The sequence below is a fragment of the Aythya fuligula genome, chromosome 1 (genome assembly GCF_009819795.1).
Source record: "Aythya fuligula isolate bAytFul2 chromosome 1, bAytFul2.pri, whole genome shotgun sequence".
Lineage (NCBI taxonomy): Eukaryota > Metazoa > Chordata > Aves > Anseriformes > Anatidae > Aythya > Aythya fuligula.
The window spans coordinates 73,890,921-73,912,307 of NC_045559.1; the positions used below are offsets into that span (position 1 = coordinate 73,890,921).

At 39.0% G+C, this 21,387-nt stretch overlaps 1 protein-coding gene across 1 annotated transcript in view; it reads left to right on the forward strand.

Moving 5' to 3' along the window:
• SULT4A1 (sulfotransferase family 4A member 1) overlaps window positions 1-21,387 on the forward strand; it is a 37,361-nt gene that overhangs the window by 11,416 nt on the left and 4,558 nt on the right. The window contains 6 exon segments of the mRNA XM_032181460.1: window positions 13,555-13,685; window positions 15,155-15,199; window positions 15,201-15,236; window positions 15,353-15,479; window positions 17,987-18,081; window positions 19,092-19,230. Coding sequence (XP_032037351.1) covers window positions 13,555-13,685; window positions 15,155-15,199; window positions 15,201-15,236; window positions 15,353-15,479; window positions 17,987-18,081; window positions 19,092-19,230 — 573 coding nt within the window.

The window sequence follows — 21,387 nt, forward strand, 5'->3', positions numbered from 1 at the left end:
AAGAAAACACTAGCTGTGTGCCTGATCCTTTAACTAATTGCCTCAAGGCCCTAAGTCCCTTATGATTGTCCTTGGTCTTCTTTTTGCTACATGAAAAAACTTCTCGTTGCTGACATGAAAAAAACTATAATGGATAGTAATCAGAGGGCCATACCAGCCTAGCATTTTCCAGTAATGTCTCTTACGCAGGCCCTGGGGAGGCAGCAGACTTCCCTATGGGTCGGGTCCAGTTGGCATATGGGGCCGTCTGTTCCCCTCATAAGGGGGTTGTTGTCACCTATGACAACAACCTTTCTTTTTCTTGTGACAGAGGTGGTCATGATACTGGGGGTAGGCTGACTTGCCCTAGGTGATCCCTCTAACCTGGATTGACCTTCATCCACATCATCATTTGCCTGTCCTAATACCTTGTAGAGTAAAAGCACCTGGGAAGGTGAGGTAGCGGAGAGGGGTTCACCAGCCACCCAGAACAGAAACCTGCTTCCATTTCCCCATCTCATAAGTCCCCTTCTACTGCATGGTGGTCAGAGAGTAGGAGATCCTTAATTTCTTTTGCTGTCACTTCTGTCTCAGGGATGGTAAGAGAGTGATCCCACCAGCTGACCTCCTTCTCCGAATCCCTAATGCTCCTCAGCCTGCTCACCTTCTCCCCATATGTGAAATCAGTATTGACTGGGTTAGATAGATGATATGACCTCAAAGACTAAAGAATTAGAAAATTATGTAAATCAGCTAAACCCAACTCATTCTCATTTCATGTTAATGTTCATCTTTCATAGTGAAGATGTTAATGCAGTAAAGCAAAATGCTTGAACATTAGACTGAATTAGATTAAGCACATGTGATTCTTCATTCTTATTATGCAGTCTTTTATTAAACGACTTATTTCTTCTTTAAATTCCTACTAAACTGAACACCCTATATCGGAGAGAAGAAACTACTGCCTGCATTGTCCCATCAGTGCTGCTTCAGAAGTGATGCAAGTTTTTGTACGCTGGACATTTGGTATGATTTCTTTGCTACAGATACTCTGATCTTGGACAAGTTATTTAAGCATTTTGTCTGCATTTTCCATTGAAGGCATATGGATGTATTTCATCTCTGACAGAATTTGTTTAATGTATAATGACTAGAAATTCTCTTAGAGAAAAGGTATCATCTACCATCTATATTTTTGTAGATAAACTAGCAAATTATAGCTCTAAATTTGAATCAAGCATCTAGGAATTAGAGCTGAGCACATAATAATACCTTTATATGGGAATGTTTTTGTTTTTTAGCTTGGTGGAAGGGAGCAGCAAACAAAGGATTAATAACATGAAGCACCCAGCATCTAATCACTTTCAGCCCATGCAAAATTTCAGTAACACTTTGGAGAATCTGGAGAGATGTGGCTTAAGAGCTGAAATAATTAGGGTTCTCTATACCAAAGTCCTTTACAAACTGATACAGACCAAATAAACCATTTATGTTATATGTTAATCCTGTAACACATTGCAGATTCAGTAGCAAGAAGAATGTTTTGCTCTATATGTGCACAGACACACATGGCATGTCAGAGGAAACATTTGGAAACATTCATTTATAACATTTTGGTCAGATGAGACTATAGGCTTATGAGACCCATTGCGAGGAAAATGCATGGTACTGAGAAATGGCAGAAAGGAAGCATATCAGAGGCAGAAAGTGTGTAAGAAATGTTTAGCTAGCTAAGTCTGAGGCAGTGGCTGAGATAGCAGAGGATATAAAGTGAAAGGAGGAGCAGTGGAGAACCAACTACCGAGAGGTTTTTATTACTAAATGCCAAAGTACATCTATAATTTAAAAAAATGCAAGCTAATTTCATGTGCTTTTACCCACCCACCATTTATAGTGCAGGATGTGAAGGCCATCATCCTATATAAGGCTGCAAGTTCTGTATAATGTGTAATAACATTAGATCACCATATGGGATACAGACAAGGGTGCGGAATTAGCCCTTCACTGTGTCCAAATATGTGAGTAATAAATTCATCCAAGCCAACAAAATGAGACAAATGTGAAGCAGGTGAGATGAGACACATGTTCAGAAGATACACACAGCAGTACAGATTTGCTAGTACAGTGGCTGCTTTTGCAATGTCCTGCTGATGCAAGGCAATCATAAACCCAGGTTAACTATCCAGTTAAAAGCCTATTTACTGCTGATCAGGGTTGCCAGAGTAGCACAGAACTGCTACAGGCATTGCTAAAATTGGATTGCTTTATGCATATGTAGTTGAAGTGCACATTAATAATGATCAATGTGAGTGCTTCTGTTGGATCAGCAGCACTTCCTATCAGAAATAGTGTGCTCTCTTCAAGGATTTTGCAGCAATACTGAGAAAACCCATGGTGATAGATTGGAAGATCCCCTTTTGTACTCCCGATTAGATCTTTATCCTTCTTGTGATTTAACCACCTAATATATGCAAATATACATTAATGTGTAGACAAGCTTTGTCCAACAATTTTCCTGGAAGGGATTGAAACCGAGGCATAGAATTGCATTTCTGTTCACAACTGTCCTGGTTTCAGTTAAGAGAGAGTTAATTTTTTCCTAGTAGCTGGTAGAATGCTATGTTTTGGCTGAAGATGAGAAGAGTGCTGATAACACTCCGATGTTTTAATTGTTTACACCAAGCCAAGGACGTCTCAGCTTCTTGCTCTGTCCTGCCAATGGACAGGCTGGGGGTGCAGCAGGATCTGGGAGGGGACAGACCCAGGACAGGTGACCCAAACTAGCCAAAGGGGTATTCCATACCATCTGACGTCATGCTAAACAATATATAGGGGTGGCTAGCCGGGGGAGGGGGCCGGACTGCTCGGGGTTGGGCTGGGCATCGGTCAGCAGGTGGTGAGCAATTGCATTGTGCATCACTTGTTTGTACACATTGTTGTTATTATTATTATTATTATTATTATTATTATTATTATTATTATTATTATTATTATTATTATTATTATTATTATTATTTTCCTCTTAATAAACTATCTTTATCTCAACTCACGGGCTTCGCTTTCCTGTTTCTCTCCCCCATCCCAGAGAGGGAGGGGGGAGAGTGAGCGAACAGCTCTGTGGTGTTTAGCTGCCGGCGGGGTTAAACCATGACAACAACACAAGTCTGAATGCCAACCAAAGCACTTCAAGTGGTGACAGGCATCCTCCACGATATGTTTACCATAGGGGAAGTGAAACAGGTTCACCACTAATGGTATGAGAACAACCTCAACACAAGTTTCTGATACAGAAGCCCTGTTGTCTCCTGCCTTCACTGCATTTAGCTGCAGTCTGTATTACAACATTGTAGTACAAGACAAAGTGATATAGTTGTCCTAGAAAACAGTGGCGCTAAGGGTAATTAAAGACTTCCCATTAACATGATGAAGTCCTTCAGGGTGATTTAAAAAACAAACAAACAATGACTTGTCGTTACAGCAGTGTTCTTTTCTGCCTTATCCTTGGTACAGTGTTGTGTCACCTGTGTAAAAATGGAGGTGAATTCGATGCCATGGGGGAACTTTTTGCTGGAGATTAAGTTGAGCTCTTGCTGGGGTAATGAGTGCTGCAGTTCGGTCATCTTTTTCATGTAGGCCTTAAAAGACTGTGGGAGTGGGACTGCAGAGAAAGCAGGGGTTGGGATACAGTTGAGGTTAGACTGAGGTAACTGCATGTATCTTATGTATGCTCCAGGGATAAAGTAGGATTTGAAAGTCTAGTAGTACACCATTGGCACATCATTGTGAAGAATTATCATTGATAGTTTATATGTACAAAGTTTGCCAGATAATTTCCAGATGTTTGAGACAGAATCTGCCCAGTAGCATAAAATTAAAGCAATAAAAGCAGTCTTTCCTCCATGAATTACTTTCCTGGTGGCCTACCCTTTGTCATGACTGCATGATCCTGTGCTCACATTGCAGTTACGAAAGGGCTCTTTTCTCTGAATTGTGTCATGAGGATGCCCAAAGTAGGATGTTCAGAGAGAAGTCCAGGGAAAGAAGGTGACAACTGAATGGACTAGGTTTACTTCAGGCCTAGTCAACCTTGAATAAGTGTGGAAAGGGCAAAGAGGGATGTAATTCTGTCTGTCAGATAGTAAGGCACCAAGCAAGACCGCAGCTTTAATTGATCTAGATGTTATTTCCATGTTCCCAACATGTAATATTCCTTCCAGAGATGTTATACCATAATTTTTTTTTTTCTTTTTGTTTTAACGAGGTGGGTGTTGTGCTATCTTATGCCATGGCAGCATATTTTATTTGGTGAGTGGAAACAGGAAGAGAGGATTAATTAAGGATATGGGTAGACAACCTCTTTTAAAAGCATCTGCAGTAGTGCAGGGTTTTAGTGTCCTTAGGCTGCTGTTTGTCTTAAAGAACTGTCTGCAGAGCATTTTGTGTGAATGCATTCTCATTTGTCATTTGTCTCAAGGAGAATTAGGTTGGTGAGTTTATGCCAAAAAGATAAACTCCTTAAGTTAATTTAGCTGATGTGGTTTCACGTGAATTGGAACAACTTCACACAAGCTACTCCATTGGTGATGTCATCTGGTACTGACATCAGGAGCATCCATGGACAGGGACATATTTTACCAGACCAGCTAAGGCCTAAAGAGAACGGCCATGAGTAAAGTCCTTCGCCCCTCTCAGCTACCAACCAGTATCAGCTGTCAGTAAAGAACCTGTAACAAATTCTGGAACACCTAGGTACGATAAAATCATGGATGTGGGAACAAGCTACAGAGCATAAATCCTGACTCATCATTCAAAAGGCAAAGAGACAAACCAGTGTTGTCTTGTTACTCAAAATCTAGGGATAAAAAACAATCTGTGGATCTGGACCTGTCTCTTGGTTTGTAGTGCTGGTAGTATGCACCTACTCCGTGCTGTAGTTCAGAGGCTGAGAGGATATTATGGCTTGTTTGAGAGGGATAGAGAAATATTTTTTTGCCCCAACTGTCCCCAGCAAGAGGCCTTTGCCTTGTGGTCTACAGCCTGTTAGAGTGGATTGGCATAACCATGGTTTGTGTTATATATGGAGTGGTAATTCGTGTTGAGAAAATGGTTAGTATTAATAAAGAAGGGGGAGGTTTGGGAGTGTGGCCATGGGGGTCGGAAAGCCCCGTGGTTGATGGTAACATCAGACTCTTAACGATGAGGCCATCAGGAATGTAAAAGAGTTTAGAGGGAACAAAGAAGGGTGATTCAGGAGACTCCATGCAGTCTCGGGTTGCTTATTCTCCAGCCGTTAAGGCATGGAAGTTTCTGGGTGTTTGCTGTTGCTGTTATTTGCAAAGTTGTTTGACCAATGAAAAGTTGTTTTTTGAAAAGGACTGCTGTGGGGAGAAGGGTATAAAAGGGTATAAGAGGGGAGCCTGCCCTCAAGATAAAAAAAAAAAGAAAAAAGGAAACTTGATGAAGTTATGTCATCAATTATGAAATAGAAAGAAGGAATGAAGGAATGAAAATGAACAAGCAAGCAGGACAGAGACCAGGACGGGAACAGGCACACTGATCACCTCATGAAGATGGGTTCGGCCAGTCAGCAAACCGCTCAACGAAGCTCGTACTGAAAGTTGCTGGAAATTAGGTGCACCAGAGCTGGAAAGAAGCTCAAGCTGAGAGAAGCGGACCCGCGCACACAACTGCCCCTCGCTGGTAAGCAGTTGCGCATTATGGGGAAATACATCCTTAGGAACAAAGACTGTCCTGGTAACCTTTCAGCTTATTGTCCTTATTAACAATCAGACAGTTTATGCTCCTGAAATATGGGACCAAACTGAGGTCAAGGTGTGGGACTCTGCAACTAAAAGCGACAAGGTTGCAGTGGGATTGCTCAGCACCTGTCGAGCAATCTCTGAGGCCTTGAAGAGCTATGTGGGGCCACAATCACAAACGTGTGGTTTACCAGACAGTGAGGGAGCTGCGGGCTCCTTTACTGATCCGACTGCTACGCCATCGGCCCCTCTGCTGCTACAGCCATCGAAGGCTTTTGCTGTTATGCCCCCTGTTGACCTGAACGTGCCTTTTGACCCAGGCCCTATTGGCCTCGAAAAGGAGACTGATACGTTTTTTGTCGATCCAGGAAGAATAGGATACATAAGGCCCGAAGACCGAGTTGCTTGACAACTTAAAGCAAGACTTATTGTTCAAAAGGAATGGAAAATGGAGACTGTTAAGTCATGGAATTTAAAGGATTGTTCGTTACCTTTTCTTATTGTATAGGCATATTCGGGTTTAGTAAGTAAAATCAATGTTCTATATATTTAGAATGTTTGATGCTCCTGTGTGCGTGTTGGTGGAGCGTAGACTCCCTGCATACCCAGCGCTGTTTACTTGCCTTTTATACTTTTTATAAATATTTCTTTTATAAATATTACTAAATTCAGATTAGTTGAGACTTCATTTATAACAGGTTGGATAGAGATTTTAGGGAGCTTGTGACCCAAGCTGTTTTTCTTCTGGTTTTATGAAGTCTAAAGTAGTGAACATAGACAATCTAGTTTTCTGCTCTCCATGTCTACACTGGTAAACTGAAGACAGGGTCCACCAGGGGCAGGCTGTCATCAACATAGCTTTGTTGCTAGCCTGTTCCCTGGTGCAGTTTGCCCTTTCCCAGACTGCAGGCTCCCTAGCATGGGGTGGGAAGTAGCTGGAGCCGGGGAACGGTTCCAGGAAGCTACGGATGGGGCTGTCTTGTTTTGGGAAATTCATCTCTATGAATGCGAGTTTGGCTGCCCAGCATGTCCTCCCAGAGAACAGGCCCTGGCATGTTTCAGTTACTAGTGTAAGGAAGCCTTTTTCTGAGCTGTTCCTGTTGCTGTTGTTAGGAGTGGAACACACTGCATCATCTGCCTTGCTTTTGGCAATGGTGAAGCCTTTACAGTTGGTGCCTGGTCTGGGATGCACCTTGATTCATTCTGCATTTCTCATCCCACACTTGCTTGAGTAGTTAGTGCCCTAACGTAAGGGAGCATTAGGACTTGGGCCATCTTTTAAAAATAGTGCTACTGCATGAACTGAAAATAACACTGTTTTGTAACTGTTTATTGTTATTTTAGGATATGGTCTTATACATGGTAGTGTGAGAAACACTCCGTAGCCAGTAACTTAGGCTCAGGCGAGGATCTCAGTGAAGTAGTAATTTATTCGCGATTGCAATGGCGGGCACCCCACAAGCAGGAGAGAGCGCATCTACTAGTTCCAAAACACAGTTTATATACCTTTTGATGGCAGGACCCTCCCCTGTTTCCCCACTGAGTGGGTAATCCAGATTCACAATCTATCTGATGCTTCACAAACAATGCATGGCCTTCAGTCGCCGGCCTGTTAAATTTCAAATTTCTTTTGACATTTTTACTGCTTGAAGTGGTAATGTTTCTTCACTTATCTGACTTGACTTGACACCATGATTTTCACCTAATTGTCCTAAGGAGTCTGATTGTCTGCATTTTACAAGGTCGCCTGCTAAACTTTCTTATCACTGTAAGCATATCTCAGTACAACATTCCCTCCTTCTAAACAATGTAACTCTGCAAAAACAACATTTCTATTCCCACAGTAGTAATGCTTCTAAGGATAATAGATGTGTGTAAACAGTTCAGCAATAGCTTTTTTTTTAACCAAACAAAAGTACCTCTTAGCTCCAAATAGAATACACTTTTTATAGAATACAGTTTACAGCCTCTGGTGCTGTATATTCAAAATACAGCTCAGACCTTATGGACCCAGTTCTGTATTTTCTGATATAAGTCTAGCGAAAGACAAGTAGAGTTTAGCCTATTAGTTCTGTTTTTAAAAGCCATTAGCTTAAATGAAAACTAAACTGATTAATAAGTCCAAAAAGCTAAGACCCTACTTACTGAATGTTATTGGAAATCATACAGTTAACATTTGTTTTAAATCCAAATATGTTTAAGCTGTTGCTATCAGTTTCGGGATCTGGATTCAGTTTCCTCATGTTCCACAGATTCCTTGGACAAGTGAATACTGAATTTAGAGTCATTTAGGCCAAGTAAAGGGGACATTAATCTCAGCATAAGTATTCAGTTCCTTCTGAAAATCAGCACCATAATGAGGCAGTCAAAAATATTGGCAATATAAACATCATAATTTCAGCCTTCATTCTGAATCATGAGTCTCATCTAGGAACAGAAGAATTGGAATATCAAGGTCTACATATAATTTTTATTATTAAAACCTTAAGTGATAAAAATAAAAATCCGTGTTCTTAGGACAGTTGGAATTCCAAGGTGTAGGAGAACAAGGACATATGGACTTGAAGAAGAGAGATTTTTATGGTTTGTTTTTATGGTTTTTATTCATTTTCCTCTAATGGAAAAATTTGATTTTCCCTCCCCTGCTATAGGACAAAGATGAATTTGCCATACTTACCTGCAGATGTACACTGAAATTAGTGAAAGGGGAATGAGCTTGCAGGCAATTATAATTGTGTGGGAGAATTGTTTTACAGCACTTGCTAGACCAATCTGTAACAGCTTTGCAGCCCTCATTTTTAATGAGCACTCTATGTCTACCAATGCTATAAAAAAATCCACATATGAGTCATAATGGGTCTGTTACATTGTATTTGTTGAAACTTGATCAAGCACTGGTAGATCAAATGAGGTGCAACCAATTGGGAGTACTACAAAATTGTTAATATTAGCATTAGTATTTATTATGTTTTTCAGTATGACTTTCCTTACAAGGGATGAATAGAAAGAATATACAAAAGACCTTCACATCTTTGAGTTGCAGGCTTGTCCCATGTTAGTGGGGGGGAGAAAACTAAAATAAACTACAATAGAAACAATGGAGGGAAGGAAAATTTCACTGGAGGCATCCGTCTTTGTGTCTGCCACTTCACTTGGAAGAAATCTGTGAGGTGCAATAGCTGCATGTGAGTGTGCCAGTGACCAGAAGGTACTTAGAGGAGCCAGAGAACATCTGTGCAAAAAAATAATGCTCTTTCTTACAGAGGCTGTATTTGATGTTGAAAATAACATATAGAAACAGAAAGGAATAACTGGGAGGTGTTTCAAAGTCCTGGTTATCTTGCTATGCTGTCTGGTTGCTGCTGGAGCAGTTAGACTTACTGATAAGCAGAGACATTATGGTTGTGAACTAACCTTGCTAGTGTTGCTGAGGCACTGGCCTTGCAAGAGGGTTCCCATTCATTGCAGGGGTTTCTGTAGGGGTGTTTGTGGGGTGGAAGGATTCTTAGTGAGTCCTGATTCTGTATATCATTAGGCTGCAAAGGACAGCACAGCCCAACTAGCACAGTTTCAAACTGGTGTGATGTACAGTTTCTTTTGTACATGCCCTTATACAGAGTAGAAATGTAGTTTCATAGGTAACTTAAAAGGATCTCTTAAAAACCTGCAGGTTCTGGCAGTAGCTTATTATTGCTGTTTTCCCATCCCATCTCTTTCCAGATATTATATGATAAATTGGAACACTGCTTCTCCTGTGGCATTGTATAGACATAACGAAAAAGCTTGTCAGGGAAGAGTGTTTCTTGGGTACAGCACTTTGAAGTTCCTCTGCTGATTAGGTTCATTTTAGTTGAAATTGGATAGGCATTAATGAGTTCTGTTTTGGCAATATGACCTTGGAGTTAGCAGGGACAGTATTCTTCTTCTAGGATGAAATGTGGATTTGCAACAGTTAGAAGAAGGCAGGATAGAATCACTGGGTACTTATGAATGTTGCATCTGGTGCCTCAAGCCCAAAGGCTGACAGATTTATCCTGTTTGTCTGTGACTGTTCACTCTTTCTGTACCATGCCAGGTGAGGCATGCAAGTACAAGTGCATGCATTCATAAACACAAGGAGAAGGTGATGAAAAATACTAGAGAATTCACAAGATCCCCTGATTGGCTCCAAGAAAAAACTTTGGCTTTATATACATCAATGATAGCTTTTCCACTTAGTGACCTGCTCCTTTAATTTCACTTAAAAAGTGAGGAGCCCTCAAGTGACAATGCATCATGGTTGGCAGCCAGGCCAGAAATCTGGAGAGTATAAAGGTAAGCTCTGCACTTTTTTTTTTTTTTCTCTTTAGCTTCCTTTATTTTATTTTCTTTAATTTTCTTTAGCTTTCCTCTTCTCTCCAACAAGTGTCATTATTGCCCCTTTTACTAAGAAATTTTCTGTAACATTTCAATCTGCCCAGGTTTTGTGATAAACAGGGATTATCAGAGGGATTAAATCAGCTTTAATACCCAATTCACATAATTTCTTTTGAAAACCTAATTTTCAGCAATTTACTCTAGGTCCAACCCCATAAAATGGCAGTTCTCATACTTCACAGACATCAGTTTATGTCAGTTGGTTTAAACAGACAATTTCTATATACTTTATACCCAGATGGGAAGTCAGGGGCAACAACAGAAGACTCACATTCACCTTCCACAGTGGCAAATTTAATAAACTTTGCTAGCCCCAGTGTAGGCTCGGGCATCTAGAAAATGGAGTAGAAAATCCTGCCCTAGGATTTAGGTCTGGAATTTGGGCTGCCATTTGTCTCTTGCTAGGCTAAGCCAACATTTCTAAAGCAAACGAATGTTCAGCTTTGTTGGTATCTGTAATTGCGATCTGAGTTGTTCTTAATCCTAATAGAGATGTGAAGAGGTTGTATATATATAATTTTATATAAATGTTTCTAGTTATTTTTTCTTTTTAAACAAGTTTTTTTTTTTTTTTTTTTACATGGAGGAAATCAGGTTGATAATTTTGTACATGAGGCTTGTGTATGTGGTGAGGATAAATGAAAAGGAGGACAAGTACAAAAAAATCAGAGTTCTCAAAAGTTAAATCACTGCTTTTGATTGGCATTAAGACATGATATAAAATGATTTTTATGGTATAAAAATCATAAGCAGGATAAATTGAGTACTAATGTGGAAGAAAATCAGGCTAATATATTTGGTGTCAAAAGCGAAAACTAGCACAGAGTTCATGGGTGGGAGAATTCAGGATCAGAGATCATAATGCATCTGTAGGGAGGAGAAACTAACCTGCTGGCTGGCCAGAAGCCAAGTATCTATGCTATCAGTTTACAGTCCTCCCTGTTGTAGAAGAGTTTGCAGAAATATTTATCACTATATGAATTAGAATAGGATACTAGAGTATGTGCAGCATCCTACTGAATCATAGAATCATGCGTAGCTATAGTAGTTTATGTGTATGTGTGTATGAATACTTATTATTAGCACTGAGGTTCATAGATTCAAAGTACTGTCTTAAGATCAAGATTATTTTGTCTGCCATGTGCCCAGCATTACTCTTAATGAATAATTATTTTTGATGGAAGCACATTTAGATGAAAACAGTGAAGACTTCTGAGCTTCCAGAGGCTCATTTTCCTCCAAATCAGAAACCTTCTTCCCCATTCCTCCTACAAACTATGTGGATTATAAGACATTTAGTAGGTCTTTTCCTATCTCTCCAGTGCTTCGTGGATCTTGCTGGCAAACAAGGCAAGTCTAGTACATGGCCACAGGTCTGAGCAGAACTAGGTAAGGCCATGGGGAATGTTCTTCTCAGCCTTTACCTCCTAGTTACCTGGTTGACTTGGTGAAGAGCTGTGAGGGAACATGCTGCTTTCCTGAATTTTTCAGCATAGTCCTGCCTCAACCCAGCATCCATCCTGTATTCAGAGGCACAGTGGAAATGGTGTCTTTTTGTCTAGAGAGCAGCTAAGAGGAGATAGATTGAGACTTAGAAAGTCCTGGTGTTGGAGTTTATCCCTACACAGTTATTCCTTTTCCTTTCATGGAACAAGGTTGCTGTAATAGCTTTTTTTTTTTTTCAAGCAGAATTAGAAATACAGAAATAAATTACAGAGAACCAGGATGTCTTCTGTCAGAATAAATATTTAATGAGAACAAGGGTTGTGCTTATTCAGAGTCACAAGGACTGATACTGAAGTACCCTATGTATCTTAATTTTAATACATAAAATATGTGCTTGGACTTAAAAATGCAGAGTGGACAGCCTCAAAGGCAAGTGTGTATTAAGTCTGTGACAGCTGTCTCTGGGTGATGATAATGTAAAAGTTTATTTTTTTTCAAGCAATTTTAATTTACTCACCAATCAGTCAGGAAACAGAAGTCTTGAAGTACTTATTTTCCAAAGCAATTTTTAGAGAGGTGTGTGCTTTCATATTTCATCCAGACTGTGTTCACTCTAACCAGCCTCTACAGTATGTGAAACTTTTTTTTCTTACTCCTAGCACAGATTTAAAAAAAAATAATAATATGAATAATGATACAACAATTTTCTTTTTGTTGGAAGAACATACAGGAATTTGTGCTTTGTTCATGTATCTTTGTTCATGTGTACAGTCATAATATCTAACATGAATTACTTAATGAATTTACAAATTACTTGCAACTTGCAAATTATTTTCAACATAAATGGGACCAAAAGGCATGATTTCTAAATTTGCAGCTAGTTTTTCCAAGGTCATGAAGCAGATAGGTTTGGGTTATTTGGTCCTTTAGGTAACAAGAGAATAAATCCTGGTTTAGTTTTCCTTACTACTCAAAATTGTTAAAGAATTGGTAAGTCTGTCACAGTATCCAGGATTTCCCACATCCACATGACTTGTCTTTTTAAACCATGGGGTCCCTTGACTGTTAGATCAACTTGATCTTGTCTCATTCTGTTTCTCCATCTCACCAAAAGCCCATGCTTTTCTCTTTTTAAGGCCCTGGTGAATATCTCTGAATTCTGTTAGTCTGTTTAGAGTGTTTCCGGCTTTCCAGTCGTACCTGCCTGAAGGTGAAATCAGTTGAAATAGTTTCCCTGTTCAAACTTACGTTTGGAATACCTTTTAACTTTCCAATGTGCAGTCATTAAGGCTATATTATTTATTGGTTGCTTTTTAAGTGTCTTCAGACTGGAGAAAGGTACATAATTAGGGCTTCTAAAGCTTATGACTAACTCACTACACATTGATGTGGTCAGTGGTTTATCCAATCCATAAAATGGAAGTATAAATAGACTCAAATAAGTATGTAACAGTAGAACTGCCTACAGTTTAGAATAGAGGACACTGTGGCTGTTTCCCGGTATGGTCACTATAATGCAACTTGGTCACTATAATGAACTTGGATGACCTCTGTCAGCTTCATTTTTTTTTAATTTCTAAAAGTGAGATAGTAGTATTTACATAACTAACATTCATAGGGTAAGACTCAGTATATATAAAATGCTTTCCAGTTCAGGAAAAATACTTTTCCAAGTCAGGTAAAAGGACCGGGAAACAAAAACATAGTCATATTTAAGTTACTACCAAAGATAAACCTCAGATATTCTATGTGAAAGGAGATATTCACGTGTTAAAAGAACAAAACAAAGGGAGCAGACATACTACATGAAAACAGTAGCTATACACTGAGTTCAGAGCAGACTTGTAAGGACAAAAGTTATCATTATTTGTATGTCTAGGTCTCCCTTCATATGCTTCTGTTTAGATAAGAACTGTAATGCAATCTGTTCTCTTTCATTGTTTGGTTTATGCAGGCACAGGCTTGCTACAGGAAGTGGTTTATCTAGTGAGTCAGGGAGCTGATCCAGATGAGATTGGACTAATGAATATAGATGAACAACTTCCAGTCCTAGAGTATCCTCAGCCTGGTCTGGACATCATCAAGGTACAATGTATTGCAAAGAAAGTCTTTCAGCATTTGGATATCTTTTTTTTGTAGAATCCATATTTATCACTTCATCTCATCCTGTGTCCTTGTCCTTTTCATCACTGGACTTGCTCAGTTTGTTGAAATGATTCAGAATATTACTGGGTTATTTTGAAGTTGCTTTTATTAAGCTTGTTTATACTCTATGTAAAGTCTTAAAACATGTTTCTCAACATCCTAAATATCTTGAGAATGGATTTCTTGAATAAGAGAGTTCTAAGCCTCCTTTCCTTGGAAGCTCCCCAAATAAGACTGATTTGCTTTGATCCCTTTCTTGAATTTGCAAAAGAACTATACAGAGATCTGTGGATCTATAGACCCTGTACTTTGGATTTGCATGTCTAGATCCTTAGAGACCTAGAGTCTGTGAATCTGTAGACTCTGTAATGTACCTAGAGGAGTTTGGAATATTCTGCCTGTAATGATTTCCATGTTATTAAGAATCACTCAGACTAGTGGCATGGCATGTGTGATTTTATTATTGCTGTAACTACTTTAAATACAGTCATACCTTGGAATGATTGGCCAAAATACTAGGCTCCATTCTAGAACTTCTACAGTGCTTAATGAATTGCGCTAGCTAAGGCTGGCATGGATAGATCTAAGCTAGTTCTGGTCACTGACAACTGCAGCATCAGTCTGCTTTTAAGCTGAGAGCATTTAGAGGTCAGAGGTTGCTTTTCTTTTTCACTGTGTGACCCTATTCCAGTGAAACCTCAGTGCTACTTCAGTGCAAATATGTGGTGGCAGTAGTGAGAGGTTTAGTTTGAGGCTACACTCAAACTAAACTCAAGTTGGTATATGCTACCAACTTGATCTAATACTAGTTTATGCAGCTTTCAACTCCTGACAGATTGTGTCATAAGACATTTTTTTCTGAAATTATGACAGAAAAATGCTTTCTGTTTTGAAAAGTGTTATTATACTCAAGATAAACCTCTCGATTGTCTAGGCCTATTTTTGAGGAAAAAATAAATTGCAGGGTTATAATTTATAAGTTAAGAAGTTAAGGATTTTCTGAAGCTCCTCATTTAGAGCTTCTTTTTTTTTTTTTTTTTTTTTTTTTTTTTTTTCCCACAGAATTTTAGTGGAAGTATTGGAGGAAACAAAGTTAGTGTTACAACAATAATGCTATCGTTACACTTTTCTTGAGAAGGTCCTACAAATGGAAGTAGTTTCAAAACAAAACAAAAACCACACACAACAATTTCTACAATTTCTGCATATACACATTATCCATCCTTTTGATTTAAAAAACAGATGCAATTCCCTGACCTAATATCTAGTTGCAGACCCCTATTAATTTAATAAGTGACTTAGTGAATGTAACTCAGGACAGTAAAGGACATCAAGTGTGACGGCTCAGGACAGCTCAGGATGTACCAAAACTAATACACAATAAGAAACATTTCTTTGCTTTATTTTAGGAACTAACATCTCCTCGCCTCATAAAAAGCCACCTACCATATCGTTTTTTTGCCTTCAGACCTCCATAATGGCAATTCAAAGGTAAAAATTAATTCATGTTTATTTAACTGAACTAGCAGCAGTTGTTTACATGCTTTCGGAAATGGGGGGGAGGGGGGGGAAACTTTCATTAAGATGATTTTCGCTCACTGTTGTAGGTAATATACATGGCTCGCAACCCCAAAGACCTGGTGGTGTCCTATTACCAGTTTCACCGCTCCCTAAGAACCATGAGCTACAGAGGAACATTTCAAGAGTTCTGCAGAAGGTTTATGAATGACAAGTGTAAGGAGCATGTGCACATGCTGTTACACATGTATTTTCATCTCTGCATTCCCTCTGCAAGTACAGAAATGAAGTGAATAAAGGTGCAGTTGTTTTGTTTATAGAGCAGGGAGGTTGCTACAGATACAGTACTGCATGGACTTAAATTTGTCTATGTGAACTGTGGCGATGCCTTCTTAATAATTGCCTTACAATTACTCACGCCATGGGCTTGATACCATTTTACTTCACTCAGGCAAATTCTGGTCTACTCTATTTTTTAAAATTCAGTTTGCAAGGCAGTGGGTACCCTGTGAAAAGTGGTGAATGTGCCTGGCACCGGTTGCTTTCAGTTCTCTATGCTTACCTACTTCTGAGTAGTCTTTCTGCTCCTCAAGAAACATTTGCTATGGTAATTCCTTTAGTATTCTTATTTAATTCTGGAACTTGAAATTTGTTGCTAGCAAGATATCTGTTATGCACAAATATTTCTAGTTTGCATGAGACTGAGCTCATGGAGTACATCTGTAGAAATATATCAGTAAGCTGAAGTGAGCCCCTGTAAGAAAGCAGCTGTAGGCTGCTACTGTCTGAATATATACAACCTGAAATGAGAATACAGTACCCTGCATTACAGCAGCTCAGTAGATGGATACCAAGTAACTACTTTGAGCAAGGGCTATATTGCAACACACCCACCAACTGTTCCCATTCCAATTGCACTACCGTAAGTAGTTCTGTTGCACCAAATCAGTAAACTTAGGGGAGAGGGCAAGCCCTATATTCTCATGTAACTGGCTATCATTGGGCTTTTTGCTAGCGGATTGCTACATGTTGTAGCTAGTGAGATTAAAAAATAAATTATTAGCAATTTTTTTACTGCTTTATTTGTCTACAAAATCTTCTCTGTGATACCCTAATGTGATGCTAAGAAGCCACCCAACACCTTGTGATCTGCTCTGAGACCAGGATCTCTTCTAGATCCAAACTTCCTTAAAATTGGTGTATGGAGGGCTTGATGCTAAAGAATCAATATAATACTAAAGGGAATTAAAAAGTAAAAGCCTGCCAGTGGAGGTTAGTTAACAGGCTTTATAACCTTTGTCATTTTCTTTTGTGCAGGCAGGGTGAATGATCTCCTTCTGTTCTAATTCTGTTCTGTTCAGTTTTTTCTTCTACATTCCCCAGGAATGGGAATCTTGTCTGTAGCCTGTGAGCATGAACTACTAGACTGGAAACATATGAAACATATATTAAAAGACCTAATATAGAAGGGAAGTTCTGTATTCTTTTTCATATGAAACTGACTTCTGTGCATTGAAAACTTTTCATATACTGAAATGATATTGTTCTTTTTCAAAGGGAAAAGGTGGCTTCAAAAATACAAAGCTAAAATGTTAAATGTTTTCTAGTGCTGTTTACTATAAACGTGACTAAAAATACTGAGAAAATGTGTAAAACTGCTCACCATATTTGCTTGGCTCCTGCCTTGATTATATGACATACTTTTCGGGAATTTATCACTGGTAAGAAAGGAATATCCAGAATGCATTTCTCCTCCAGTTTTCATTTTGGTAATATTAGCAGTAAAAGATACTCTTTGGGTAATAAATGCTAGTGTCTGTAACTCTGCTACACACATGTAGACGGACTGAAATCAGCACAAATATGGACTTTATCAGAGAACTGGAAAATAAAGAAAGAATGTGTGTGTGTGTGTGTGTGTGTGTGTGTGTGTGTGTTAGAATTTCTAGTAACCACTGCTGGAGCAGAACTAGGAACGTAGGCCTTCCCAGTGTAGCACCTTGGCTACTTGGAATACTTCCTGAGACCATGTTCTGGCGTAACTGTGTCAGTTTGCATGGGAAGTACTAAGAAAGTTATAACAGAAGAGAATAGGCCTTAAATTTTAGAGGGTACAAAAGATGTAATGATAAATAGAATACTCTGTCAGTATATCTTCAGTTTTCTGAGAATGACAGTGGAGAAAACATATAGGTCTCTTTCCTCAATACTTATCTAATTAAGAAATGATGATAGCTGTTAGCAGGTTTTTTGTCCATCATAAAAGATGCTCTATGGAACTTTCCACTAGTGAATATCTAGCTTCAAAATGATGGAAGGTGCAGTGTGATAATGCTAATTGCAGAAATTAACACAGGTTAAAGCCACTGAAAATTTGCCTTCTGCAAAACTATCTATATAATTTATGTTTATGTTGGCTCCACTTCTGTGCAGTAGTCAGGCATTACTAATACTGAGCTCTAGAGTGGTTCATAGTGAAATATAGTTACATTTTCTGTTGAACATTTTTTCTTTGACAGATTAGCTCTTTTGAGTATTCCAAACTGATAGCAACACTCTTTTTCAATTAAATTCATTGATGTGCATGGCAGTGGGTCAAAACTAGGTGGTTCTCTTGTGAGCTATGAACCTCTCCAATTATTTTATTTCTTTCCTTTTTTTGAAGAGGAATTAATAACTTTTTTTTTTTTATATGCCTATCATAATATCTTCTGTACCTGTAGTAGGATATGGTTCTTGGTTTGAACATGTCCAAGAGTTTTGGGAACATCACATGGATGCCAACGTGCTTTTCCTCAAGTATGAAGATATGCACAAGGTAGGTTACATGTAGGCAAAGAGGTATTTTAATTGGTTTTTAGCATTGCAGCATTTAAAACATATGAAGGGAAAAAAATGGTTCATGTTTCCATAGTTGGGCTTCCTAATGTCTGATAGCATTTTTAAAGTGCTGGCATTCAATTCATTTCATGGACTGTCAGCACTTTTGTAAAAGCAGTAATTTACTCAGGAATACACCTGCATGTTTAGGTGCTCCATTGCTCACACAGAAGGCAGAGAGGTGTAACTGCTCAATGCTTGCTACCCTCAACATTTGGTGTTCACTTAAAATGTCTTACAGTGTGTGTTGTATCAATGAGGTATCACTCTCTCATCAGGGGGTTTATCCTATGTATTCAGCATTTATTCTGATTATTGGGTTGTTCTTACTATCATATAGTGAGCTATCTGAATAACGATTGGGGATGATCATGTAGCATAAGGTGAACATAATTCTAACGTCCTTACAGTGTGTTGGATAACAAATCCACTGTATTTTAAATCAGAAATGTAATGGAAATACTACATAGAACATCAATTTCCATTTCCTATTGCAATAATATATTTTTGAGAATTAGTGAAAATATTTCAAAATGCACATCTATATAATTTCAGCTTGTATTTTTTCTTAAACCTTCTCATGGAGTTGGATGCTAAAAGTTGTAATATAATCAGAATAATGTTAATAATTCAGTAATGATGATTTCAAACCCATTATTTTGAATAACAGTATATTCCTAACCCCTCATTGAGGGATGCTGCTGAAAGCTGGTAGCATCACAGCATCACTCTGTTTCCTATCTCTTCTCCCCTATTTACTTGGAATATGTGGGTTTACTTTCAGCAAATAGGAAGATGGGAAAATTTTTATGGTAATGTTTCTGCAACTTTTTCATTGATATTTTTTGCACTCATCAGGATGTAATTCACTTTGAAGTATTTACACTCATACAAAAAAATCATTTAAAATACTGTAAAATAAACTCATCTTTAAATGCTCTCTTACAGGACCTAGCAACAATGGTTGAACAACTCGTGAGGTTCTTGGGAGTTTCTTATGACAAAGCACAGCTGGAATCCATGGTGGAACACTGCCATCAACTCATCGATCAGTGCTGTAATGCAGAAGCCCTTCCTGTTGGCAGGGGTATGTTTAAAACCCACAGTAAAACTTAAGAGTGGAAGTTGAAAGAAGCATTTGACAGCTTAGTAACATCCAAGATATGCTAAGATGTTTGCAAAATATTGCTCTATAAATGATGTGAGGAAACTGGTACAATTTTGAGGTTTGTTTCGGAATAAAGTCAGGTGGAAGTGATTTAAAAGAATGGAAACATTCAAGATCAACAGTGCATATTGAGCATCATCCAAACTGCTCTGTTGGAGAAGACAAGATGTCTTTGGCTTACTTCAGCTGATTGAGCTGTTGATGCTGGGAAGATTGCTTGGCTCCTTCTGACATTTGGCACTCCAAAGCCCATACAATTCCATTTGTCCTGGCCTAAACCCTTGTGTTTTGTTTTATCAGATTTTCTAGAATAGCAAATCATTCTAGTTTCAAGGCATCAAATGACAAGAACTTCTAGTTTTCCTTATGTCCTTTTTTCATTGTCTGTCTCAGCTGTTTAAAATGTGTGTAGCTTATAGACGTTTATTCTTTTGAGGTCTTTCTCTAGGAACCCGAAGTGTCCTTTGATCTGTTTATACATCTGTATTTCAACAATGCCAAGAGATCAAGTCCTTTCTCAGTCTTCTTTCTTATAAGCATAGGAAAGTGGACTCAGGAAGTCTCCCTCTACATATTTTCTGTGGGCTGCTTTACAACACTTAAAGACAAGAGCATAAAGAATGAGACGGATTTCCTATGTCATTGTCACAAGTGCCTTGTTCAGGATAAAAATCACTTTATGCACTAATTTAATTCATTTTTAAGTTTAACTTTGTTTCCCTCTCCCTTTTTTGTCTATCTGTGGCCACATTAGCACATTTTGCTACAGCATCAAACATGAAGCTCATGCTTATTGTGACCACACAGTCTTTTCAGAGGAACTGATTAAAAGGTTATTGTCCCTTATTCAGGGAGCATGACCTGAATGTTTTGTTCTTAAGTTTCTGTGTAGGAGTCCCTTCCATATTACTTCTCTCAGCCAATCTTGTTATGTGCAAATTTTATTAGCTGTAATTTTTATAATTCTCAAATCTCTGATAATCGCTATCAAATCTCTATCAAATATCATTTGACTGCTAATTTTGAGTAAGCCAATTGTTTACTCATTTATCATGCATTTTACTGACTGTGGGGGGGCAGTGTTAACCTTGGCTGGCTGCCAGATACCTGCCAAGCTGCTCTCTCACTCCCCTTTCTCAGCGATACAGGAGGAGAAAAAAGGATGAAAAAACTGAGTCAAGATAAAGTTGGGGAGTTTGCTCACCAGTTACCATCATGGGCAAAACAGACTTGGCCTGGAGAAGATACAGTCCTTCACAAATTGGTCCAACATGGTTCCTTCCAGTGGGCTGCAGTTCTTCAAGAACTGCTCAAGCATGGGTCCTATCCATTGGGTACAGTCCTTTAGGAAGAGCCTGGGTGCCAGTGGGCTGCAGCGTGGATTTCTGTTCCGACATGGTCCTCCCGTGGCTGTGGGGGAACAACCTGTTTCACCACAGTATTCTACATGGCCTGCAAGGGAATCTCTGCTCTGGCATGTGGAGCATCTCCACCCCCTTCTTTTTCACTGACTTTGTTGTGTGCAGGGGTGGTTCTCTCGCATTTTTTTTCTAACTTTTTTTCACAGCTGCTTCACAGCAGTTTTTTGTCCCTTTTAAAATATGTTAGCACAAGAGGTACCACCAGCTAATGGTGCTCAGCTTTGGCCAACAGTGCTTTGGAGACAACTGGAACTGACTCTGTCCAACATGGGCAGCTCCTTATCTCTTCTCACAGAGGCCACCCTTGCAGTCCCCCTTCACCCTCCCCAAACCTTTCCACGTAAATCCAATACAATGTTATGTAATTGCATTAAAAAACACTAACATCACGTGCCTTACAGAAGTCCATTGTATCTTTGCGTTTACCTTTACTCAGTCAGACTGTAATCTTATGAACATGCAGTCAGGTTTGTTTGAGAGGATCTGTTTCCCATGGAAGCAGCTCTCTGCTATTCTATATGACCTTTATTGTCTTGGCAGGCCTTATGCCAGTTTTCATTTCCCTGCACAGACTCTGGTCAGGGTAACTGCCCCTCAGTAACTTACGCTGTTTGTATGTTGGCACAAACGTTTCAGAGTGTCACACTTTACAAAA